Here is a 27,344-nt window from a genome sequence, read left to right on the forward strand (position 1 = left end):
TAACGGGAACCTATGTTTTTTTTTCTTGCTTTTCCTAATTAAACCGAACATGCTTCGTGCGCGGGCTGCAAACATGATTTGTCGCAAACTTTCGTCTGCTGGCGGAACAGCGGAATGTTCGGGAACCGTTGGTGTTGGTTGGTGCACGGGGACAGCTATCCCTCAAGCGCGGTTCTCAAAATGTGTTGGGAAAAATGGGTCATTTCACCGTGCTTCTGGAATTACATTTTTTACATTATTTATTCGCTATTCATCCACATGTGTATTAAAAGCAAGGTGTTCTGTATGTCCGAGTGTTCATTTGACAAAACGCTTAGCAGGAAGATTCGATAGCAAAATCGCATTAAAAGTTCTAAATTCAGTCCCGACAGTAGCCAAACTGATGGATTTTTTTTCTCAAATGGATGGAGTCTCAAAAAGGGAAGATATCGATTTCAGTAATAACGCGTTAGCTAATGTCTTCCTTTGTAGAGTATCCGCATGGATCGTAGAACTGTAGAATATCGCCGGGAATCCTTGTTTGTTTGATTTGATTTTTTCCCCTGCAGAATGAAGAATTGTGCGTTATCGCACCGAAAGTAAAGTCGCTGCTCTTATAGGTTAGGATATACGTTCGTTTTCACTAGCATGAGGACGAGTCAATAAGCTCGTCAGTATATAATAAAAAAATCCGCCATTTGATGGAGGCATCCGTTAAAAGATTAGTATAAAAAATACCAAACCGAAAGGGGGCTATGTTTATTATTGTATCCATCATCGCCAGTTATTGTGACCTGGTTGCGAGTTGATTGTAATCTCTGAGTTGTGTATCCTGTTGTTTTATTTAATAACCGAGCACTGAGAGCAGGTGAGCACATGTAGTCTGTATGTATCGGGTTCAAAAATATGAAACCGGACTGTGCAAACAGATAGCTAGCTGTCAATTTGGTCCTCCTCATTATGCTTTCTTGGCAACATTACCTTATTTTCCCATCTGGCAATGGGTTTCAACTTAAAATGAAACATGTTCAAGTCGGCAACTTACATTTGAAGGCGTTTGAACATGCCCGCTTTTGTTTCTGCTACCGTTTTGCTTACCTTGCTTCTGTTTATTTCTTTTGCGTAATTTCATCCACTTTAAACTTGATTTCTCATGCGTTTGTTATTATTCACTAAAAGTTTTGCTCCTTAATTGATGCACTGTCAGGGTTCGATGGCAGACGGATGATCTACAGACGAGTCACGTTTTCTCATACGTTTGTGAACCACATTAACGATGTAAAGGACATTACAGGCGTAAAGAGATTTTCTCTCGTTTTCAACAGCGCATCGCTCAAATGTCCTGGTGGACAATTGACGTAAGCGGTTGCTTCTTATAAAACGAGACCCCCAAGTTTCGGGGTTAGCAACCGTTTGTGTGTTTGAAACGATAAAGTTCAGACTCAATCATTCCATCAAATGATTGTCAAATTATTGGGCGCCTTTCGATTCGTGCTAACCTCGGTGGAGATTGTTATACTAAACCGCAAAACAGATGCATCTTACGCTGCGAATCCGGCCAAAGTTATCTCTTCAAGCAATCCCTGCACACGTCATCTTTCATCTTGTTTGGACAAACCCGCTCAAGGGTAACACCGAACCAAGTCAGCGACTACCGCGCGCGCTACCTCTCCAGTTCAATTGGGCGGACGAGTCACCCCTCTTAGTCGGTTTGACACCCGGCTCGACAGTTTTGAGCCTCCCGCCGTCCGGTCGGTCGGTCGGTGGGAAATTGAAATCCGTACCGTATGCAAATTAGTGGCACCCTTCGGCCGCGCCCCAGGAAAACCACTCAATTTTCTTTCCCCCACCACCGACGTTAGCGCCCGTCTCCCGTGGAATGCCGGGCACGTTTTCGATTTGACATTTTTCGTCCATTCCCTCCGTCAGCAGCAGCGGCAGCGTGGTCGCGGGGTGTAGGCGCAGGTCTTGCAAAACGGTAGACACGGCTGCCAGCAGAGGGGCAGTCTACAGAAATCGCCCACCCTCCGGCGTCCAAGAGGGCCATCCAAAACGAAGTTGAAAATGGCTCCGACTGAAGTGCGCAGAAAGTAAAAAGAAATAAAAAGGATCCAAAGCCAACCTGTGTGCCGGAAACGGAAAACGAATCCACACTCCGGATTGCTTTCGACATTTCGGTGGACTGAATTATTCAACGCGGAGCTCCGGTCACCAGGACGCGGCCCCGGACCCCGGTGTTGTTGGCGATTGGAGTCCTTGGTTGTTGTTTTTTTTTGTACACTGAGGTGACTAGCAGACCACCGGCCCACGTGCCAGACCGCTGTGGTGTTGTGGATAGTCCTGGGAAGTGGGGAAGTGGCTTTGCCACCCAGCCACCGAGCCGAGCTGAGCCGAGCCTCGAGTTAATAAAAGCTCTCCTCTCTCGATGGCCGTGCGCGCCTTCGGGGTGTGTTTTAGTTCGTGGCCGTGGCTGGCAACAAAATGGCAAACACACACCGGCACGACCAAGGTGCCAAACGCACCATTTGTGGTGGTAATATTGATTTTACTCACCCCCGGTGTGTGTGTGTTTGCGAAGGGCCAGTGTGCGGTGGTGTGGCCACCGAATTTTGTTGGCTGCGTTTTCAATTTGCGTCTGGTTTCGGGTCTCTTCTGGCAAGGAAAATCTTATACAGCATGGCGGCCAATTGTTTTCTCTCTCTCTCTCTCCCTCTCACTCTGGAAAGAAACGAACCTTAGCCAAATCTAAATCAGTGATCCACGAAACCGGCACCACATTAGCAATGTATGAATTTCAAATTCAAGCCTAACGTTGGCGAAATTAAATTCCACAACGAAATAACGCATGGACTGATAAGTCCCGAGCCTAAGAAAGAAAACGCATATTTTTGTTCGAAAATGGCTTTATTCATCAACGTCAGCTACACGATGATTCTAGCGCCGCTTCAACATTTAAATTCCACTTTTGTAGAACGATCTTTATCTTTGGCTTTAAAATAGTAAAATAGTTTCAGCAATAACATTTTTATTCGAGCAGAATTTCATACCGGTGAGCATGTTTTGAGGTCTTCGAACAGCCAGTAGTTGCTGGTAGCCAAATCTGGTCAATGCGGTGAATGTAAGAGCAATTCAAAGTTCAATTCATGTAGCATGTAGCTATGATTAATGATTAATTATTGATTAACTTCTAATAACGGTGCGTTGTTTTTGTGAAACAATATTTTTTTCTTTGCCATGTGCGGCCGTTTCTTTCCAATTTCGGCCCTCAAAAATTCCAACAACGCCACATGATTATGGCTTTAAAAATGGCCAAACGCTGTTCAGAATCATCAACACGTCTTGGTTTATCTTGGTTTTGGTCAACAGTGAGGCAACGCTCCAACCACGTTGAACAGAGCTTTCTCATAGTCAAATATTCATGAAATTAAAGCCAACACCATTGTCTTGAAAATAATTAGCACAAAAACTCACAATCTTATTATGAAGTTTCAAACGCTTTCGTTTGAAGATCACTACTAACCGGAAAAGCGGTGAAAGCAATAGGACTAGCGCCATTGAAGTGTCAGGCTCTTAGCTTTTCTGCTCATGTCATATCATGTTTTGGAGAGATGTAGAGAGACCGGTAACCCGATCACGTTTGGCTAACGTCCTCCAAAAATTCTGCAATGATTCAAATTCTAAACACTCCATAAAGCACCCTTTAACCCTTGGTTGGTTCACTGTTTATTGAAAACAGCGTTCAACAGTTTCGCCAGTACGGACGGTTCTTCGAACCTGGGGGGCCGATTTTCTGTTGATTAATTTAAAACAATCGTAAACGATTTTATCATTCACTTTTACTACGGCTACCCGGAGGAGTGTGTGCAACCCCCACACCCCCCCACCAAAACCCGGAAACGTACCAATACTAATTGGCCAAATCGATCGACCGGATCTGGCATGTCCCGAACGGCACGTAGATTCCTTCGCCCTCTGGATTAGCTTAGCAAAATCTCCGATCCGGCAACGCTCTTCTCGGTGGGGGGTTCGGGAGGTTTTCGGCATCGCATCGGCACCGGCCGCCCGGCTGGGTGGGTGGTGAGTTGGTTGTTATCCGGTAATTTATCACTCACCGCGTGACAGCGCCGACCGAGCGCGCCAGTTGATGAACGGCGGAAGTGCGCTCAAATCTACGCGTTCTAATCGGGATGAGAGATTGATTGGTTTATTTGCCGGATGTGGAGCGATCGATCGATCGATCGATTTCGTTCTCTCCCGGCTTCAATAATTGAAATCTGCTCATTTGCCGCGCGAACCGTTTCGTTTCGGGCGCGAATGATACGTAGGCTGGTTCGAAAGCCAGCCGGCGAAAGTGAATTATGTTCTACAAAAACTCATCCTTAATTCGGGCCGCAATCGGCGGTTCACACGGTTCCGTTATCTAAATCAGAGAGTTCAGCGTGCCCTTGTTTGCGGCACAATTGACATCTAACCAATGGTTGAAGGCAATTGAGATTTGCCTTTCAGTTGTGTGCCGGTTGTTTATGGCGCACACACCGACACGTTAACGCGTGTGCGGAACCAGGAGCAGGACTACACCGGAACGTTCCCACAATGGCCGTACTTTCTGGCGAGCACTCTTGAAGTTTGAAGTGCGTTGTTTTCCCCTATGGCTCTCCAACCCAGACTCCACGCCGTCACCGCTCTGGTGTTAAAATGGCTCACGGTCCAGCACATGCTGTAAATATATTCATTCATTTTTTTCCCTAATCATATTTAAATCATGTCAGAAAGCACCCAAAGTTGCGAGCCCTCCGGCTGCGGCAGACTGTAGGACCCAGGGCCAGGACCAGGATAGCCACAGCCTTGGTTTTACGTGAAACAAAAACATCGGAAAAACAACTCGCGCCACGCACTTGTGAAGCAAAACAGCAACCAAAAAACAGAGCACTTTAGTGTGTTGGTACCGTGTGCGAATGGCGGAACCTTTGCGTGTGTGCGGCAAAGTTCTTTGCACTAACTGCTGGATGTGGCCGAGCATGGATGTGGAGCACACCAGGCCTTTGGGGGCTGCCTTTGATCCACGGTCGATCCTTGGCGTGCGTTGCGCATGTTGGAGCATGCCAAACACATGCCTCGGGAGAGCAGCGGCTAGACACGCCACAACGGAAGTCGATTGTTGCCGAACGACGCAGCTCGCAACACCCTGGACGAAAATGAACGCAAAAAAGAGGGCACCGGCGCGCAACGAAACGTTGCCCAGTTTAGGGCACTGCCGCCTAGCGGAAGCCATAAACAAAACGAGTGTGGCCACAATTGTTCGGGTTCGCAACCGAATGGTTTCTCTATCCGTTTTGTAGCTTCCTCGGCGCGCCCCAAGCAAGGACTCGGCGCGTGGCCGTAGCACGAGTGGAAACGCATCGGACGTGTCTGGTGTTTCGAAGATGACGCTTCTTTCTGACTCTGCCGATGTATTCCGTTTTTTTTTGCACCGGCGGCTGGAAAACAGGAGTATTTTTCACAATCGAGTAGGCTTTACGTCGCTCGAGTAGGCTGTGGTTTTCCGATCCGCTTTTCGAGGATAGTTTCTGCTACATACCGTTGTCGTTGTGTCTTTGGCTGATGTATCCAGTAGGATACTGAAGATCAGAAATTAAATTTAAAAAACTGCTCGAAAGCTCGAAAGTACTCGAATACGTTTTTCGACACACGCAAAGCCATCAAATGCTAAGGTATGTCCATCAAATCCAATTTAGCATCCTTCGCTCTGGTCTTCCTGGGGTCTTGGTCCCTGCATCCTTAGTGTTCTTCTCACGCATCCCTTGGCCTGATCCAAATCAGATCTGAAAAGAAAAAACTGTGGACTTTAATTGGCAAAGGTTCGTTCGGTGCGAGTGCCTAGGTACCTCACCCTCCACCACCACCCTCGTTTGCGGTCGGTAATTTGTGTTCTGTGTGTTCTTGAATTGCCCTTGACGAAGTATGTGGCGATGGTGTCGCATTTCGAACACACTCACACACAATGCTGTCTCCACATACTCTCCACTCTGGCGTGCGTGTGTGCGTGTCCAGATGCCGGATCAGTCCCGGTTCGCTACACTTCATTAGCTCCTTTTTTGCCACCTCCTCCCCGGCGTGTGCCGTCCACCAGCAGACACACCCAGGACCACGGTTGCGGCAGGGGTTGGAGATTGGCAGCGTTCCGTGTCTTGACCTAGACCTCTTCAACCCACCGCCCCCCGTGCTAGTGAGACCCCCTTCCTGTTCCGGAGGCCCATGGCAAGGCAGCAAAGAGGAAGAGGAGACACACAATGGAATCCTTTCACTTTCCGGGTTTCGTCGAAAGCGTCACGCCAGGCAGAGGCCGCCGCCTGCGAACCGGGCCTTAATTGGCCTCTTAATTAATGATGTCGCTGTGCGCGTCCCTTACCTGGTCCGTCGTTCGGTTGCATCAAAGGTAATTCGCCATAAGACACGTCGTCGTCCCAAGCCCCCGTCCCAGACCGTTGTCGAATTCTTCCGCACGATCGACTGCAACACACACACACACACACACGTGTACCGTGATTGCATTCAACTGTCAAGTGTGCCGCGAATTGCATACGAAAGAAGGCGGCACGCTGATTGGTTCGCCATCCCCCTAGCCCCCCTGACTGCTGCCATCGCCCGGTCCGTGGACGCACGGAATTCAATCCCTCCGGATTTTGAGCCCTTTGACGCACTGGTTTTATCGGCCCTCTCTGTCGGCCTCTTTCACAGCCGAATCCGGTGTGTGTGTGTGTGTGAACAGCAAAAATCCGTCCTTTGAATGCAGCTCAAATTTCACGATGCATTATGTTGGGCCACCACCACCGACCAACGAAGCGGCGGACCCGACCGGCTGCACTCACCAGCCACAGACACAATTCACAATAGTGCCGAAAAACAATGGATGCGCCTTGTGGCGGCGGCTACGACCGGGTTTGTTTTCCGTTTTCACGAACTCTACTCCTTTTCGGGCCGGCAACGGGTTCGGGCGGAGCTTAGGGTTGAGCCAAAGACCGCCGACGTCTTTGCCGCCCGACGGCGTTCCGTTTGGACGGGTTTTTTTTTGCCTCGCTTGCTGGTGTTTATTAATTTGTTGTTGTTAACAAACTATATGGCCTGTGGAGGGCCTGGTGGGCAACTCTTTATCGCTGTCCTCTTTATTCGTATTATTTTCTCCCTCTTCCCACCAGGATGCCGGCCGAGGACATCTGGAGGGGCTGGCGTCGGTGTACTGCGAGCTGCTGATGGCCCCGTTCGGTGAGGTCCTGGCGGCGCTGGAAGAAGCACGTCAGCGGGCCTGGTCGGAGAGGAGCCCCCACAGCTCGTCCGGTGGCGGCGGTGGTGGGCTTATCCGCGGCCACCGGGGAAGCTCCTGCCACGGAGGCCTACCCAACAGTCACAGCCAGCCGATCTACGTACCCGGCAAGTACTCGGTAAGTAACGTACGGTCAGTTACGCCAAGAGAAAGTCCAGAACGAGAATAGGATCGTGTGGTGTTTGAACAAAATTCGAATTCCTGGAGTTGTATCCATAATTGTAAGTGATGAACTTGCTCTACGAGACCTCCGGAGGGCTACTGAATTGACTTTGGCTTTGCTGTTTTTATTGAACTAAAATCAGTTGCTAACACTGCTGCGTCTTGGCTAAGTGCAGTCTGAGCAACAGATTTATGGGGCTGCTGATTAAATCATTAAATAACAATTAAGGCTGTAAACACCACGAACATAACTGCGGTGCGATGGCTGTCAGAATCAACTCTATGCAAGAAATAAAACTTCGCAATTGACAGCGTGTTCGTGTCCTTAATTGTTCCACGATTACTTCACCAACTCCATGCATCTATTGCTCAGACTTTAGTTAGGCAAAATGAGCCAATGATTAGATTGGTATCCATTTGCACATCGAATACTTTTTTGGTGAAAAAATTCCTAGAACTAGGCTGCAACTCGAAAGCCAAGCCAAACCAAGTTAAGTTACTCTTCTAAATCTATTTTCTGTAAATATTTATACTTTTCAATCAATTAACTGTTAACCTTTCAATATTTTAAACCAAAACCAGTAAGGTCTCTGATTACCAATCGAAGATTTACAATTCTTTGATTCGGTTAACGTGCTGCTTATCAGTTGCTGCCATTGGTCGTCCTTGTTCTCCACCGGTTTTAAGCAGTTGTACTGAAAGTGAGCATAAAAACGCAGCTTCTAGCCGTGTGCAATGCAATTTAAATCCTGGTTTGATCAATAAACTAAAACTCATGTCGTGTCGTAATTCCATGACGCCTTGTAAAGTATTGGTAGTTGAAACAAAATTTCATTCCACTGTCAACTGCGCAGCTACATGACTCGCAGCATTTGCTCCGACGATTCATCCGATTTCTGTTTCGACGCAGCTTGGTCCTCGGCGCACCTTCGAAGCATCTCAACTTAGAACAGGTGGCGACAGACGGAGTGGTACGGCGGCGGAACCTTACCCAATTCTGCCATCCCCGCGGACTAACGTGTAGCGGGCAGATTCTTGCCACTTGCACCGTAAATAATGCTCCTTAATTGCCGTCTGCCACCCAAATCGAATCGATCTACGTGAGCGGCCAGCGTTTTGGGGCCAGCATCATCCGGCCAGTCAGCTGCGCCGAATTCAAACTCGCGCAAATTACCGCCAATGATGCGTTCATTTTCTTCGCCATTTTGTGTACAGCTCCTGGCGTTGCATTTGTATGTTGCTTTCTCGCTCCCTCTCTCTCTGTACCTCTCTGCGCTCCGCTTGTTTGTTGTAAGGTCTCGTTGCGGCCCTCTGCGTGGGGTCCGCAATGTCAGCCTGCGGACAGCTTGAAGTGCGCGGTGGTTCCCGGTGAGCCGTACAGCGAATTAGCCGAATGTAAACGCATCCATTTGGGGAAATTGATCGCCTAGCGAGCGCCATCTGCTTCCGTCGCCCTAATGACAAGGCACGATTGGCACGGAATCGCGACCGAGACCGCCGCTGCCGCCGCCGCCGACGGGAGAGAGGAATGCGGCTGCCCAAAGCAAATAACAGTCCCCTGCGAGAAACTGGCCCGACAGGTCCTCCCGGTCGCTGTGTGGCCGTGGAAGACGTGAAGAAGATGTTCTTAGCGCTAAAAAGATTACTTTGCCGCTGGACGCAACCACCCGGCTGCTGTGTGGAGGGACCGGTGGCGACCGTCCCCGTTCGCTTCCCCTGCGCACGGCGCATTCCACGTGGCAAGATTGAGAAGAGGAGAAAGAAAAGACAATCCGAAGAGACACGTTTAATTGTAATAATTAAATTGCAAATTCTGTCCGCGTTCACGTCAAGCTCCGCCTGGGATTATCTCTGCCTTCGCCTCGCCCTCCTGCTTACACCGCCCGAGAAGGGAGCGCCAAAGGAAGCGTGCGTCTTGCGCAGAGTCCGTCACTGCGTAGAGTCCGTTCCGTTTCTGCGTTTCTCGTGTTTCTCTTGGTTTTTATGCTCGCTTTTCTCGCCGTTCCGTTTCAGCCCTCCAGCTGTTTGTCCGACAAGGAGGAGGACGAAATTTATGGATTCGGCTACGGAGTGTTCGCTCCCAGGGTGGCCCGAACGACCCTCCAATCACATCAACAGCTACAGCAGCAACAACAGCAGCAACAGCCACAGCAGCTCCATCCACAGCAGCAGCAGCAGCAGCCCCAACAATCAACAAATTCCACCAACGTACCTGCCAACAGTGCGGCAGCACAGCCAAGGTAACCCACGGCCGACCGAATGCTACAGTAATTTGCCGGCATGATTGAGATGATATTTGTTACGTTTTTGTTTTTACTATTTTTTTAGGTTATGCTTTTGCATTCACAGTACGTTTTTTCAATAATTAGATTTATTTTTTGTATTTAAAATGCAGCACCTTCTGTTAGTTAATTTCGAAGGTCCTTCTCTTTCCGACGCATTCAATTCCATGCAAATTTCAAGTTATGTGCATTTATGTGTCAGTACATTTAAGGCCGTGTTACAATCACTTGAATCGCTGGAATGCCGTCATGAAATGATCCTTTCATAGGCAATTTGAGCTTAGGGAAAAGGAAACAGCCGCATGGTGACAGTTGAGGCAAATATGGAATTTTGATGTCCTTTTTGGCTTTTTAATTCATGTCTTTAGAAAGTTTAAAGCGTATCCTTTTGGTAGTTTGTTAATTCATGCGGACGAACAAACTTTTCTTTACTTCAAATCATTATCTAAATTTTTCCATCCTCAGCAATGATTTCACAAACTTTTTCCACCAATTCTGAATGATTTCGCTGTTGTGGACACCCAGGGCATTCATCGTCTTCCAAGTCCTCATGAAGAGAATCGTTTATACCACACAAAAACTGCTTGGTCTGCTCATATACTCATCACCATAAACATGTTGCAACAAATTATTAGTCTCGGTACATGTTTTACCAAGTTTTAAACAAAATGTACACGTCAAAAATTTTTCTCACACATAAACGCACATAACTCTTCAATTTGTCATCCATTTGCATCCAATTGGATGCATTTTAAAAGAAGAAGAAGAACGGACTTTTCAAATCATGTTACTAATTAATAGATATGGCAGCTTTTTATATTAAAAAAAAACTCGTTATTTTAAAGACAAACTATTTATACGTTGGCCCATTTATGTTGAATGTGTAGTCCTTTTACCATCACTTATATTGCATTTAATTAATCGTTACATTTTACATTACACAACGTTTGCGTCAACTTTCGGTTTCATTACACCGATTATTTGTGGTTCAAACGGAACACAATCGATACACAGTTCGCGTGCCAATCACTGCGATTGTTGCGCATAGTAATCGCATCACACTAAATGGGGGCCTCCAGCATCAGGCGACCAGTTGACAATAATCAATTCAACACAGGACGACCCTAACAAGTTACTCACAAGCGGCACACTTTCATTCTTTTGCCAGCCTTGTTTGACGACCATTTGTAGTTTTCAATGTTGGAAGCACTTAATTGTTTGCTGAAATCCTCGCTCTGTAGGCCACTCCGGTCATATGGGCGCCGTCGATTTATGACACAAACGGTTGAAAAGCGTCAATAGCAGAGAAAAACACGTGAAAGAATCACACTTTCAACGGCGTCATCAGCCGAACACGAACACCGCATAGCGACGGGTGTGACTTTTGCCCGTTCGACTACAAAATTTTCGTCACAATTGCTATTCAACATGGCGCCCAGCCCATGTTGGCACTCGCGCGTGTATGTGTGTGTACGTGGCGCTCGTATCGATTATATTGTAATAAATTATTCATATATCATATTATTATAGATGCATGTTTTATCTCAAACGCCTATGATTGTTTATTGGCGTGCGAGATCTCCGGCTCGGTTCTGGGACCTCCGGTTCGGTACCCCCTTTTATGCTCGGCTCGGCTGGATGGCAGTCAGCAGCGGTAGCCCCAGGGGTTCCGTGGTGGTGGTGGTGGGCAGAATTTGTTTTATTTCCGCTTTATATTCAGTGCCTCGCGCATGGGCACGGGGGTCGGAACGGTTCGGGCGATAAAAGAAGGATACGCGGCCCCGTTGCCACCGCACACCGTAGGCCATCGCGTATCACTTTGCAATCAATTGCATTTTCATGGCCCCCATGGCACCGCTTGGGCCGTTCAACATGCACAGGAAGGCGTGACGGCCATTGGTGAGTGAAAAGGAAGTGGAATTTTCGAGCCATCTTTTCATTAGCAAATGGCCGAAAAAGCAGACAAGGTATGATCATTTATTTCACCGGTGTCACCCCGGTGAAGGGGGGGGGGGGGGGCACGTCCCGTGTCCTCCGCATCCCGCGTGAAAAACGTGTACCCTGTGGCACCCATTAGGGGTCCCTTTTGTATATTCAATTATGCAGCGGGCGGCCTCCGTGAAACGAACCGATATGATGTCCTGTGTGGCCCGCGGATCGCCGGCCAGGGGAGAGGATGGTGGCCCGAACGTGATGACAGTGGGCTAATCGGAATATGCACAAACATTCGATCTTCTTAACAACCGACCCGGTGGTGCCGGTGCCGCAGTTTGCGCCGGAATCAAATGCATGATTAGCCCCACGTTCCCGAACCGACGGGCACACACACACACGCACGCACGCACACTCTCGTATGCCATGAAAGTTGCCGTAAAGATGGGCCAAACAATCGAATTTTGCACCGTTCATCGCATAATTTAATGGCGCGCAACACCGTCGGGAAATAAATTTACAATCATGCCGTCGACGCTTTAGAGCAGCAAACGAGCCTTTCGGAGCAGGACGAAATATCGCCAATTTATCGATTGTGTATTCGTGTCCTTTTTTAAAATGAATATAACTTTTACTGTCAGCACTAAATGGGCTGTTTGAATAGGGAATTTGATTATGAAAGTTTAAACATTTTCGAAACGAATGCTAAAGAGACATTTGTTATTCAATGTGTTTGAAAACATCTTTCAATTCTTCCTTTTATAAGTCCGAATTGTTTTCTTGGTTAAAAGAGAGTTATTCAATTTAAATAATACATTATTTCCATTCATTTCATTCATTTATCGTGTCGAGCATTGTTGGCGAACAAGTAATGGAAAATGGCTTTTGTATCAGAATAATTTGTTTGCCATTATTTGAAACCAACTAATTGCCCCAACACTTGACAGCTCTCATTGATCGGCTGGTTGTGCTTATTTTGTTTTTCTTTCCTCTCTTTTCAGCTGTCTCAGCCCACGTTCAGCATACTTCTACGAATTTCCACCAACGGGTAAGTGTCCTCTTGAGTGTGCCTTCCCACTGTCAATCATCCGCGGACTGCCGCTCGTGCTGCGTGCGGAAGGTGTACCGGCGGCGGCGGCGGCCCGTTCGGTGCGGTGCGCATTCACTTAGCCACTTTATTCCCCATTAGCGTGCCAGAGGTCGCCATCGGGAGCCATCGGTTGTCTAATTTAACGCCAAATAAATCATCGCTTCCGCGGCACACAACAAAAACGCCATAATAATTGAGATAAATTATCCAAAAACCCTCGCCGCGGCATCGCAGCATCGACATCGGGTCGCGTCGCGTCGCGCCTCGGCGAAAGTGGCCGCTTCGCATCGAGCGAAACAGACGCAAAATATGCACGCCAGAGTCGAGACACCGGTGTGAAAGAGCACGGTGACGGTAGTGGCAGCAGCGAATCATCCGTGAAATGGTCGGCACGGACACTCACGGCCGGAGCACATAATCATCGGATTACGGTGGCGGCGGACACTTTCGTTGTTGTGACCGTTGTTTTTATTCGTACCATGCGCTGCCAGGCTCATTTCGTTTGCGTCCAACGACGACCGACGCAAAGTATATTTTCATATTTCACCGAAATGGCATCACTTCAGCACTGGCGACCACTTGAGTGGCGGTCGATGATGAGTAGGCGATGGCCAGAACCAGCTTACCAGTCTGCCACTTTCGGTCTGCGCACTTACGATCTGTGCGCCGTGACTCTCAGCAAACTCCTTAGCCTCTCCTCAGCGTGAGACTCAACCGTTTCACCGTTTTTTTCCTCTTTGCAGACGGTCGGGAGACGAGCAAAAAGCGGACAACTCTGGCGAGGCTCCTGAGAGGATTAAAGACTGTTAATAGGCGTGATAGATCGAATCAAAATACCAGCGGCGGCACTGCGACCCAGTCCAGGGTAGGTATACACTCTTAACCGGCACTCCGTTGTATTTGCTTTGCTTTGCCCGTTGTAGGAGAAGTAATCGTGCGGGGCCACCACCTTAAAAATATTGAGTCCGTTTGAAGCGGTACTAGCGCCTGTTTCGTCCCTCGCACATCTCCGCCGGAAAGATGTTATCGATTTTTGCTCTGTTTGCCGAACGCATCACGGCCGCGCCGGGGATCACGGCAAGGTTGTTGCAGGCCGTCGGATGTCCCCCCCGGATGACGAAGGTTAAGTGGGTGGTACGCACGGTGCGCGACACTATTGCACACTTTCACCACACCACGAACACCAAGGGGCGGCGACGACGACGCCACCAACAGTGCGCCGGGAGCGTCTGAACTCACACATGCATTAGTAATAATTGCTATCTGTTCATCGCGACACAGGACACGCACGTCCCCTATTTGAGCGCAGGATTCTTACGGAAAAAATGGTGCCTCGTGTGTAAATGTGGTGGAGGTCGGCTGACAAAATGACTGAAGCTGTCGATGCGCTACCCTTGAGACGTAGTGCCGGTGTGTTCCGCCGGTTCCTCCGTGGGCTTCCGGTACCTGCGAGTATGGCGGGTGCTGCAAGTGGCGTTCGACACATTTCGTCCCAGACATTCCGCCCCCTCGGGAGAGAGAGCGAGACAGTGATCCGTGCACCGCACGCTGAGTAAGCACTCGTTCAAGTGCACGCCTCAAGTGCATTCCTGGTGCTCGCTTTGTTGTGCACCAGACGATGTGCAACAACTTCAGCACGTATCATGTCACATTAGGGGAGTCTTATCTGCCCGCGCGTCTTGCGTTGTTGCATCGCAGCCGAACACTTCTGGAGGTGCGCACGGTTTCAGGTTTTAATTGCTCTTTGTTTCCGCGTTCCCGCGCGGTTGCTTGCGATGCACATCCTTTCCATGGAGCGACCCCTTCGTACGGTACGTTGTGAAACCGTTCCAGGAGACGCTGTTTCGCTGCTCTTGTCGTTGCAAAAAGGAAGTGCCGAGTAGACGGTTTCCGCGTGTGTCTGCCGCAGTGAAAGCGGCGAAGTAGCGTCGGTAGAAAGTAAAAGGAAGTTCCGCCTTACGACAAGTATGTCGGCTGCTCTGCTCGGTAACCTTTAAATTTGTGGTGCGCATTGTTGTGTGTGGTGTGTGTTGAAAAACGGGGAGCTCCTTGAACTGCAGCAATGCATCACCACCACCAGCATACATGCGGCGGCCATCGTTCAAAGGCTTTAAACAACGCGGAAGGCACCATTTTTGCGAAAGGTGAAATGCCATCTTTCGACCGGGGACCAGGGGCAGAATTTTAATTATGTTTTGTGGCCGGCACCGGTGGACCGGGCCTCGCCACTCGCTCGCCGACGCGAACGAATTACGGTTGTGATGCTGAAGAAAGTGTATGCATGCGGGTGTGCACCGAACCGCTTTACTACCTTCCGCTCTCTCTCTCTCTATCGGTCGGTGGTCCTTACGCCAATGTGGTGATGGTGCAAAGTACAAAGAGAGGTTTTTTGCATATAAAGAGCCCGAAAAAATAGACAAAAAAATTCACCTTATTAAGATTTCCATCTCGCGAGGCACCGTAACGTCGGGGCTTCACCGTTTCTACGCACACGGCGCTCTGCGGGATTACACCGTGGGAGGAAGCCCATCAACAAAAGTTCGTCCTTGTTTTTTGTTTAGTTCGACCAGGCCAGCCGAGCGTTTGGAGTGTTGGAGGGATCACGAAATTATGCGTCCCCTGTTGCTGTCAGATAAGGCGACGCCATGCCACGCCACGCTCACGGCACGGTGCTCCCAAGAAACGGTGCTATTCAGCGGCGCTGCCACTTGAATTTGTGTTTTCTTTTTTTTTGGGGTTTTGGACTCCAATATACGTTTCGTATATTCTTTGCGAGTGCGCGAAGCAAGCGCGATAGCAATCATAATTATGAGTTGGCCCTTCACTGGCTTCGCCTTATCCGGGCTCCACCGGTAGCACATAACCCTTCAGAGCCACCGGTGGGGTGCGGTCGTTCGGACCACTGAACGACCGGCTGAAGTGTTTGTGTGCCACAGAAGACGCACTACTCGCCGCGGAACGTCGTACTTTCTCCGCTTTGGCTGACGTGCACCGAAAAAAATCGTAATCATACATCTGTGTGTGTGTGTGTGTGAGCAGCCAGCCGCGTCACACTCTTGAGCTTTTGGACTCACAATTCAAAGCGAACAGCACAAGCGCGACGCCACACTGCCAGCAGCCGTTGCCGGGGCAGTGGCCGTTAGTAATATCTGCCAGCAGACAATGCAACAGTCAGCTCCTCACAGTGCGCTGGAAGGGCTTTGTATGATTACACGGACCACGGGCGGAGGGAGCAAGGACCTTTTCGGGTTTTAATGATTCACCAGGGGGCTCTTAAAATGTAGTATAAAGCATGGTGGCCTGGCCTTACTCCTCCGAGATGCCGTGCGCGGCTGTTGACCTTATGGGGAGGCGAAAAAAAGTAGGTGAATTTCGAGCAACCGGAGCAAGATGGAGTGCTGGAATATCTTCAGCATATTTTTAATTATTCATCCCTTATGGACACGAACCCCTGGGGGCGCATGGTACGCGCCGATGGGATGTGACATATTTCATTCTGCATCTCCTGCATAATCGTCGTGCGAGGCGTGCGAGCTTTGAGTATGCCTCTAATTACGTTACTTCATCCCGTAAGGTCTTACTGCCGAAAATATATGAATGTGCCGTCGAGAATATCCTATTCTAACATCCTAAAGTACAGTGCGCAGTTGTGCCCATGCTGAGTCAAGAATTTTACCGTTTTTCAAAGACGAAGTGAAGGATCTTTCCGTCTGGCGCAAAAGCTCAGATCCGGCGCTTTGTTTCTTTACCTCTGGCCCATGGCTGAAGGGGGGTTGTTTGGTAGATAAGTTTCTCTGTGGTTGTTTTTCGACGAGACCCCATAATGGGTTGGACGCTTGGACGGTTTAGCAGCATCATTTGTCACATCGACATTCCGGACAGGCAGCGGAGCAAAATCTCCGGACGGGCTGTGACGGATGAATGTCTGGCGTAAGTTTCGCTATCATCGTGCCTCTCGATGGAGACGCATGGTGCCTTTTATGTATTGTGTTTTTTTCTCATGGTTCCAACAACGGTCCCTGCAGCAGTCAGAGCAGAAAAGATGGTGACTCATCAATGACCCGCTCCGCTGACTTGCGTGTTGCATTATACTGTAATGGCGCATTTTGTTGATTGTCCTCAAGTGTTTCTTCGCTTGTGTCTTCGCTCTCCGAAAGGGTGACAGACAACATAATCACAAAACGGTTCCGTCGGACATCGGTGACGTCTGATAGATGTTCCCCAAGCAGACGACAAGCTAAGGCTGCTGCTAGGAAGTTTTTCTATGGATTTTTATAGGATAGGTCTGTGTTTATTAGGGCCATAGTACCCTTTTGTAGATAGTTCAGGGTAAAGGATTTGGCTCCAATCGACGGAATTCCAATTATTTCTGCTGCACTTTAGCTTTAGCTAGCTGCAGTTTGTTCCTTTTTCCAAAGTGGTCGATGTCTATTATGTCCTTTGCATACTAAACTAGATTTATAACTTGCTCTGCCGACGTTTTCATCTCTGACAAGCTTTCTGCGAAGTCCTTACAGACTCTTGTGGTAAGTCTCTGTCAATTGTAACATACCGATGCAAAAGATCCGGTTCATTTGGATTTGACAGCTTCAGACACCTATCTGAATCAGCAACAAATCGGTGTTAGTGATTTAATCTATGATCAAACACGGAACCAGTTTAGAAATCCGCTCCATTAATCCATTTGTTGGTTAATGTTCTTACTCCGTTTAACATCTTTAATTCCGCTAGGATTATATCGAACTCAAGCGGTCCGGACATATCAGCGAATGAAACAGTTTTAGGGATTTTTCGTGCTCTTTCTGGAGCGTAATTTTATTTTTCATGGTTTAAATTAAAATCACTACTCATTTGCAGAACTGTGAAATGCAATTCCACTCCTGACCAGCAGGTTAAGTTTGAAGTCTAACTAAAACCTTGCCAAGCACCTGCACGCTGCTGCACCTAGGGTACGGAAATAATGAATGTACTGTTTCCATTATTGCTTCCCGGGGTCGGGTGGCCGGGAGTTAAGTGCATGCGACGAAAGTTCGGTCCCCGTGCAAGGACTGCAGCGGAAGTGCATGCAGCAGAAACGTTACGCGACACTCACCGCGGTGGAGCAAAGAAAATGAGTAGTGATTTCGTTCGTTCGGCCCTGCGGCTTTTTCGTGACTTTTGATTCACTCGCTAGTTGAAACGAATGACCGGAAACAGTTGGCCGCACCCTGGGCGGCACATTCCACGAACTGGCCAGGGGCGCACACTCCGGCTCCGGCTCCGACACCGACTCCGAAGAAAGACCGACTTTGGGTAGCCCACTTAGGAAGTGTTGGGAGCGCTTTGTTTTTTGTCAAACTTCAACCAACGCAACGCGACACCCAGGACGCCCTCGGAGAGAACGAGAGAGAGCGTGAGGAGAAAGAGAGAGGGAGAGAGAAAACAAAAATCTTTTAATTTATTATGCAAATTGTTCAACTTTGCAGCTTCGCATGCGGAAGAGGTGATCGTTTCGCGCCGCGTTGACCGCATGGCTTCCCAAAAACGGTTTCCGGTGGGGCTATTTCCGACTGCACGGTACCGCCGCTTTTAATTTTTTTTCGTGCGCCAACGAGGGCCGGCTTCCCTCTACTCACCGTTTCCGGCTCCGGTGTCCGGTGTTTTTTGAAAAATGGCTTAATGTGTTTTCTTTGCTGGGGGCTTTTGCTTTTGCGGGACACACTTTTCGCACTTTCGGCCGAGGGGGGGGCCACCTGGCGTGATTTTCCTTGGCCTCCACCCCCCGGCCCTTTCCGTTCGCTCTGTTGCACTCTCTCTGTTTTGCGCTTGCTGATTGCATCTTGTTTTCTTTTCAGTCACAAAACGAAAGACTGAGACAGTTTCAAATGAATGGCGGTGGACCGCAGCCAAGTTTCGAGGAAACCATTCAGAGGGTAAGTATTCGCGCCGCGCGAAGTTTAATTTCCATTCAGTGGCCACTGCTGCTGCTCCTGCTGCTCCTGCAGTCGCTACTGTTGCTCCTATTGCCACCGCACTGCGCCCAGTAGAGAGCCGCTGCCGCTGTCCGGTTGATTCCGCTTCGGCTCAGCTTCCGATTTTCCACCCTCGCGCCACCGGCCACCCTCCAGCACCATCACCCCGAGCCCCGCGCCCCCGCACCGCCCACGCTTTCCGGCTGGGTGAGATTAGTAGAGAAATATTTAAAATTGCTTCAGCTCGCCGCCCTTAACCGGTCGGTCGCCGCTCGGCTCTCGCGTGTGTACCGCTCGACACGTTTAATTATTTTCCAAGCTTGTTACCTCGTTTCGGAAAATTAAACCCCCGCACCCCCGCCGCCCACAGCATGATGGTGGTGTGCGAAGGGGACAGTGGCAGGCGCGGAAGAAGCGCCTTGGCGGCCGGCTACTACTGGCACACATCGCGGAAACGGACGACGGGCACGGCACGGACAGCGACGGCGACGGCGACGGCGACGGTGGCGACAGAGACGGCGACGTGCTGCCAGGAGCTGGCGGGTGGACACTGAGCGCGAGACCGGCAGGCAGCAAAGAGTGACATCGGCGTGCCACTTCCCTAGGTCCCGCCGACGGAAAGCGGGCGCAGTCGAAAGGCACTTTAAACTTTTCACCAACTCATTTGTTTTCACGGCATTTACGGTACCTCGTTTCTTCTTTCTGTTTCCCTTTGTCCCTTCCCTTCTGCCCGCACTTTCCTCCTCGCATCCGGGCGGCACCGCAGCTAAAAATACAGGAAGCGCTGCGGAAGAAGGAAAAATTTCAACGCGAACACGAAGAGGTAAGTGAGCCCGCTCGCCCGCGCCCGCGCCCTCCCGGCACGATGCTAGTGTGTAACGGCTTTCCAATTTTTCCCATCTTTCCCCGCCCGTGGCCTACGGTTCACGCCGTGGCGGCCAGCGACGGTTCATTTTGAGTTTCTTCTGTCCCATCTAACTTTATAACTACCACTGCTCCTGACGGCCTCGTCTACCTGCGATTCCTACCAAATCATCAGGCCCACCAGGAATTCACCAGGGAATTCAATTCACTTTGACGTGACAACGGGGTGCAGCCATTAGTCGCCGCCGCGCGCCTTTTACACTTTGGATTCGTTCAAGCTCTACGAGTCGTGAATAAATCTCCGCGTCGCAAATATACCCCATCGAACTTATTAATATTTTTGGGCCTGGATTTACTATCATATTCGGTGGTGTGGCCTCTCATTTTGAGTGGACAATGCGAACGAAGATCAGGCCCCGGTATTGGCACATGGACAAATAAATTGGACATGGACAGCTGTTGGTGATTATCACTTTTCGAACATGTGTCGATGTTGGAACGTTGACTGTATTTTGGGCTACTTAAAATACAGTTGTAACTTTTATAGTCGACGGTTGCATCTTGAAGCGCTTCGGACGAAACCGTCCGTTTTTTCTGTGTTGCACCTATTAGTTGCACCTACCGAGATCCTTATTTCGTCCATTGTCACACGTTCGTTTGATGTTTGGTTCAAGCCTCCAAAGAACGTCGCGCAAATGGCCACCTCTGACCTTGGTAATCTTGGTTGTGGTTCTTGGAATATAGTTCTTGAGGGCAACTACAGTCCTTGGCTTGTTAGCCCTATACCATGGGTTTTAAATATCCCCACAGTCTGGTGGCGTCGAATCTTGGTAATCTCGGTCTCTATATCAGTCGTTCAGGGAACAATGGTCGGAACATAAATTAATTGTTGGTTGAGCTGTGTGGCGCCGTCCTATTGGAACGAGTAATTATCCATGTCATTTTAGCGAACAATCGTAAATACAATATCCGAGCAAATTGATGACGATTGAGAAGTTATTTTGATTTTGAATGACACTTCCAACGCAGTATGAGAACTATCAGTCTTACAGATATAGGTGCGGTGCTTCCACCACAAATGACCCACAGCTGTAGCTTGTGTCGAGTGTGGTTGTATGATAAAAAATATCAAAATGGAAAAAAATGAATTCCTTAACATATTTACTAACAAGCAAAAGTGTAATCCCCATGAGGTTGACGAGCTAATAAACGTTACGAATCGTCCTCTTAACGCTCGCGCTCGCGCTCGTTTGTACATCAATCGAATCATTAAATTGGAAATTTGAACCGAGTGAAAATGAACCGTTTTTCGCCAGAACACGCGCCCGGCCCGAAAGCGTATCAATCCACATCAAAGCCACATGGATGATGATGCCGCATAAAAACTTTTCGCGCAACATTGGAGAGTGGAGCAAAAAAAAAGGGGGCGAGCAAAAAATGAATATCAACAACAACGAAAAACCGCACACCAAAAATGTTGGTGTGCGGGGGCAAAACCCCAACGTTCGGTTCTAAAAATCGACAGGATTACAAGGCGCAAGCCGACGTGGACGGTGGTTTCTCGACGGCGGCCGCGCGGTTTTGGTGGCTTAATTTTATGCGATTCGTTCCTCTTTTTGCTTGCTTTTGGTTTGTGGTGAATGGCAATCCATGAGCTAAATGAAATTTTTATGGATTCAAAATGAACCCCCGTGCTTCGTTTTGGCGCTATGAGCATGATAAAGAGACTAAAGAAAAAAGTTACTAAAAATGTTGCATTTCGGTTTTGTTTTTATGATGCTTTTATGCGCACGGAAACTGCACAGTGAAGTCACTGAATGAAGCGCGCGCCAATGGCGGAGTGTGTTTATGTGCCGGATCCGGATTTGTTTGTTTGCAGGGCAAGGCAAAGTTCCGCAAAGTAAATTTGTAAAATCAATTACAGACTCAATTGTCGGTGATTTGGCGCGCGGCTTTAATATGTTGCGCTAATAGCGCGAGTGCACAAATATTTACTTTTAGTTCCAACACTCGACCGACGCGTGCTTTGTGGTGGCTAAATATGAAACAGGGATCGTGTGGCCAGTTGGTAGTGGTGGTGGTGCGTTACTTGTGACCAGTGACCGCAGGCGACCAGAATTGGAGAATGTCCTTTGCCGTTTCCTCTTCATATCCAAAAACCATATCTTGAACCCCGAACCCCACTTTCGCTTGTGCACAAACCAACAAAACAAGAAACAATAACGCTTCATATCTGTTTTCTTTTCTACTTTTGTTTGTTTGTTTGTTTTTCTTCTTTCTTTTTCCTCTTTTTTGCATACATACTAACAAATCAACTAATCGTACACACCGAACGCGCGCCCAACGAAGCGTAACTATTCAAACTCCAACTCACCGTACTGGATTCGCAGTGATCAGCTTTAAGACTCTGGTGGTGGTGTGTGACTATGCACACCCCGCGATGACCGTTTGTGTGTTGGCATAAACCACTTCCGCTGGGGTGTGGAAAAGCGAAGCAAAGCCCCTTCTTTTGCTATCCGATGAGTCCGTCGGCTCGGAGTCCCCGTTTTCATGCGCAGCAAATCAAAACCGTTTTTAATAGGATAATCGCGTCGGAATCGCAATGCACTGTTGTAGCGTAATATAAATGCTAGGTAATCTCGGTAACACGTACTGTGTAGGGCCTGCGTTCCAGCCACGATTGGGTGTTCTCGTATCTCGTATCTTTATCGGTAGCCTAAGAAACTAACGCCATAGATGCATATAGGAAACCCAATGGCAGATAGCATCAGAGCACTGTTTTTCTTCCTTTTTCCAAATTTTGAAAATGTTAAAAGGAACGCACATTCCATCCCGATTGGCGCATACATCTTCATACTGCTCTACTAGCGAACCACTCACTGTTCAGGAGCGTGATTTGTTGCCATTTTTACACAGCAAACAAAAAAAACTGTGTTTTTATTAATGTCGTGTGTAGTGAATCGCAGCGCAGTAATTCAGCATGTTTCCGTACGGAGAGGTAGCAAGATGGAGGTCAGGTTCAGCGAGCGCTCGGTGGTAGCTAAAGCCTTCTTAGGTGTCCTGTTACATGATTATGTTGAATGAAATATACAACCAGTAAACCAGTGTCATCACAGCAAGCCATTAGTCATGCCGCTTCCGAACTCATTCACTTTCGCTCCTAACCACGGGTCACCTCGCTGGCAGCAGCTATCCGCAATTCGCACGTATGGTGCTCACGTATTGGCCAATTTCATTCCCTGTCGGTTCGGCGACTCCCGGAACATTTCCCGGAATATTAAACAAAAAAACGGCTTGATGTTGCGAGCGTTTTGTACCGATTGCGCTCCTGCCAGTGACGGGCCCCGAGTAAGTAGCACTAGCGCGTTGGCTGTGGTCCTTGCTTTTGCTTCTGTGGCCCCTACAAGAACTAGCGTGTTGTGTGCCGTGGACGCGAACCGTCAACGCGCGTCACCACATTCTCCCGAGGATCAAACACAGCTTGTCGCGATTGCCACGGTAAATCCTTTCACGGGGGTGCCCCCCCGGACCATGTACTCTAACCTTCACCACGAACCAACCACACACCATATCTTATTAGCATGCTTGCCTTGCCCCGGGCCGCCCACACGGTAGCGGCACACACTGGCTGGCGAACTTATCCTTGTTGCCGGTGGCGTCGTTTCGTGTATGCAATTTACTGCCCGAGATTATTTCTTCACAGTTTTACATGCCCCGGGTTTCCCCGTTGTTGGCCGCTAGTCGGCTCGGCCCGTCCGACGGCTGTAGGATGTTGTGTGTGTGTGTGTGTGTGTCCGTCGCCCGGAATGCGCCCCGAATGTGCCTCCCCCCGTATTTGACCATGTCCCGCCCAACAGTTGCTTGCGCTCGATGAAAAGTAATGCCCCGTCCGTCGTTCCATTAGCGCTTACCGAAGCGTTTTTCGCGAGTAGGTCCTAGGCCCGTAGGTCGATTCAACTTTATCCTGCCCCGCGTGTGTGTGTGTGTAAAGTAGGTTGCCCCAGTTAGTGCAAATAGGAAAGATCAATTTAGGGTTATGGTAGTTCACCGTCCCCGTGACCACGAAGACCCCATTCCCCAGCATACATCCCAGCTCCCGGAGACCACATATCCTCTCTGTCTGCCTGCTTGCCTGCCTGTCTGCATGCCCCAGTGTAAGTTGGATGATAGAATCCGTTCACTGCTTTGCTTCTTCTTTTCGCATTTAATCTCTGGCTTGCCTTGTACATCGCCTTTCCATCTCAGACCTCCGAGTTTACATCCACCATTTTGACGGCACCACTCTCACTCGGCCAAAGGGCCACAGGGCATGGTTCCGGTGGATCGCCGGATTTGATCTCATAATGAAATTTTATTAGATTCCATATTCCTTCGCCACCACACATGGTTATGGATGAAGCGCGTGGCCGAGCGGATCGTCGTCGTTCGGACTCCGTTCACAACGGCCGGGCCGTGTGTTTATGTTGCGGCACATCGACTCTCGTTGGCCGCTGGCTGCTGGCGCCTTGATATCTGCCGGTGTGCTCTCTGCGTGATGCGTGATCTCCTGTGCGCGCAGCAGGATAGGGCCCGCTGTGACGCAGGCGCCGCGTTTTAATGGAAAAGAAAGCATTACGTTTGAAATTTTCATCCCGCATGACGTGTCAGACCACAAACTCCATTTCGCATTTTCTGCAGGCTAAGCTTAGGGCATCTAGTACAAAAAGTTGGTTGGTTCCGCTTTGAGGTCCGCACTACTTGACGTGGAACTATCCAGCAACCAGAACTTACGACGAGCACTGATGAATATTGAATATAAACTGGTTTGTGAGTTAAATTGTAACAAGCGCAACTTAAATTCAGAAGTTATCGATCAAAGTCAAACACTTTCGCGTCCCGTTTGCCACAAACTGGGACATTTGGCTGGCAACAAACCTTCAAGCATGGGCCGAGAGCATTGAAAACTCGCCATCACAGCAGAACGCGCAACTCGGGATGAAATATATTTGGTGGCCATAAAAATGTAGACGATGCTCGCAAGCAGAGTCAAGCACCTTACTCAGCACCATTCTCGGGGCAAATTGATTGGCCGATAATTGAAAGTAAACCTCAGTCTGCGTCACGCGGTCCCGGGTCCCACACGGTGTCCTGGCCATGCGAGAGCTGGATATACGAGCGTGGGTCAGCGTAGCAGATTTGATTACGGACGCCCACTTTGGCCCGGGTTCGACGGTTTTTTTTCACCCTCCGGATCCTACCGGAGACGGCACGTGCGGAGCTCCGTCTGCAGTGCGAAAAGACGGATGGGTGAGCATGACAGCATGGCCGACCCGAACCCGTTCCGTGTCGTGTCGCACTGTGCAAACATAGAACGTAAAACGTGCTGATAACTGCACCAAAGTCAACCGCATTAAATCACGCTAGGATTGAATTAATCTCCCGGGGGTCGTAAACGGAATCGGCAACACGGGGTCGGGTCCGGTCGGGTCGCAACGTCTCCTGGTCTCCTTCGGAGAAGGCTTGCTGAAGCAACTAGTCGACCAGGTCGTCACGCCAAGCCAAGCTAAGGGCTGTCGTGGCGGTCGAACACCTTCATTTGTCGCCTGCGGGGTAGCTAAGCCGCAGTGGACGGGCCGCGGACGCGCGTGTAAATGTTTGGAAATTATTTATGTGGAAAGTGTAAAAACCGAAAATATCCACAATGAGGTGGTAATCACGGACGTCGCGCGGAATGGACCGGACCGGTTGTTACTCGGCACACCTCGGCCTGGTGGAGGGCCAAGTGAATTGGCCAGAGCTCTGCCCAAAGTAGGCTACCGAACAGATAAACCTACCGCCCGTAAGGGTGGCTCAACAACACCAAAAAAAGGACAACATGATTTACGGGCACCAGGCGGCAATTTTTCCCGGCCCCGCGCGCTCTGTGCTACATTTGTTCTAACCGTCGCAGTGAGAGTCGCAGTGACTCGTGGAGATTAAGTAGGAAGGCCACGGTCCTGTGGTGAGCTGTAAATTTGGGCTCGCGACTGTGGGCCGATCCCCGCTGGCTGGTCTAGGGCACGGAGCACGGTTTTTATAGCTTCGGCTCGAATAATTAGGTTTGGTCCCCTTGGCGGGCGTGGGCTCGCTCGGTGTGCCTTGCCTGCCTTGGCCAAACTCTCCCGGCACCCGGGAAGAACTGCACCGTGGAGAGTCGGTCCCTCGGGTGACACCGGGGGCCGGGCTGTTGACCGTGTTTACCTTTTTGGGCTAGCAGCGAGCACCGAGCACCGAGCGAATGGGGCCTGTGGCGCTCGGAAAACGTTGCACCTGAGGATTCACGATGTAACGACTGCAACACGCACATTTTATAGCACCCGGCCACGGGACGGGGGACCGAGCCGGGGCCGTGATGAAAAGTTTCCAAGGGTCAAACTCATCGGTAGGAGTGGCAACAGCAGCCCAAGCGCCAGCCCAAAAGGGATGGCACGGTGCTGGCGTGAAAGTTTGGTAACCTTTTCGGTTCGCCACTCGGGCACTCTGCGCCACCGGAGACGCAGGTGCCTTTTGGGAAGCCATCTTTCATCCGGGCGGAATATGAATTAGGGCATTATGGTTTACAAATTACTTGTCCGCCGTTCTGCGGGTTTGCAAGTTTTTCAATCATCGCGCGCTGTGCGAGGGCCTTCGATGTGGCCTGTTTTTTTTTTTTTGCAAATTTCCATTAAAGTAACCATTTCGACCATTGCTGCTGTATGAAAAGGACTGCGGGAGCGCTACCGAAAGAGAATAGGCTACTAATTGGTTGGTTTCGAACCGATTTTTGTTTAGTCTGGATGTCGACATCATCACAGGGTGAGCCGAAAAAACTGCAACAAAGTAAAACGTCATATTTTTTCATTTTTGATTCAATTTTATTAAATGAAAGCAAAAAATTTCGAAAATTTCGTAAAATTTTAGAACAAATTAGGTTTGTTCGAATTGGCCACCTTTGGCACGAATTATGTCCTTCAAACGGCAAATGAAACCGTCACACGCTGCCCGCAAGTTGAGGCTCTGCGGTATTTTGTCCCATTCTCGGCGAAGCGCTTGCTTGAGGTGATCTAAAGTTCGATATTTTTTAGTTCCAACCTTGCTTTTCCAAATACCCCAGGCACAATAGTCCAACGGATTGGCATCCGGAGATTTTGGTGGCCATTGTGTGGCGGAAATGAAGCGAGGAACCTCATTTTTTAACCATTCTTGGGTGGCGCGTGCTGAGTGCGCTGGTGCTGAGTCCTGTTGGAATGTCCAAGCGCGGATCAAAATTGTTCGCGACATTTGAATTTCCGTGGGCCCGATTCGATTTTCAATTTTTCGGCGTTAGGTTGCTACACATATCAGTGACTTATAGTGAAAAGTTCGGCCATTTTGAGTAATCAGTAAATTTTTGACAAATGGTTTGCTTGAACGTATTTTGGCTCATTTCCTTGGACGTGTTTTGGCTCATTTGGCTTTATTTCCTAAATCGTATCGTAGCGTCGTCCTTTCATGCCCCCTTCAGTTTCCAGAACAAGAAAAAGTAAAGGGGGCCAGATCTAGAAAATAGGGTAGTTTTGGCATCATTAGTGTGTTGTTTTGGCCAAAAATCCGCGCAGAAACCACGGATGTGGGGACGGATTGCTTCGGGCGAATTGCGCATAACTTGCAGGAAATATTCTTTATTGGACGTTCTATTCTTCAGCAACAACTCATGATGCACCACGACCATGCAATCGAAGAAAATTGTAAGCAAAACTGTTGATATTCGACCAAACTTGGCTTTT

The 27,344-nt window shown here is 49.1% G+C and overlaps 1 protein-coding gene across 1 annotated transcript in view; it reads left to right on the forward strand.

The window, feature by feature from the left end:
- LOC128271740 (uncharacterized) overlaps positions 1-27,344 on the forward strand; it is a 130,008-nt gene that overhangs the window by 94,402 nt on the left and 8,262 nt on the right. The window contains exons 3-7 of the mRNA XM_053009368.1: positions 9,476-9,702; positions 12,678-12,724; positions 13,510-13,631; positions 18,601-18,678; positions 19,484-19,540. Coding sequence (XP_052865328.1) covers positions 9,476-9,702; positions 12,678-12,724; positions 13,510-13,631; positions 18,601-18,678; positions 19,484-19,540 — 531 coding nt within the window. The remainder of the gene's footprint in view (positions 1-9,475; positions 9,703-12,677; positions 12,725-13,509; positions 13,632-18,600; positions 18,679-19,483; positions 19,541-27,344) is intronic.

This window comes from Anopheles cruzii, chromosome 3 (genome assembly GCF_943734635.1).
Source record: "Anopheles cruzii chromosome 3, idAnoCruzAS_RS32_06, whole genome shotgun sequence".
Classification (NCBI taxonomy): domain Eukaryota; kingdom Metazoa; phylum Arthropoda; class Insecta; order Diptera; family Culicidae; genus Anopheles; species Anopheles cruzii.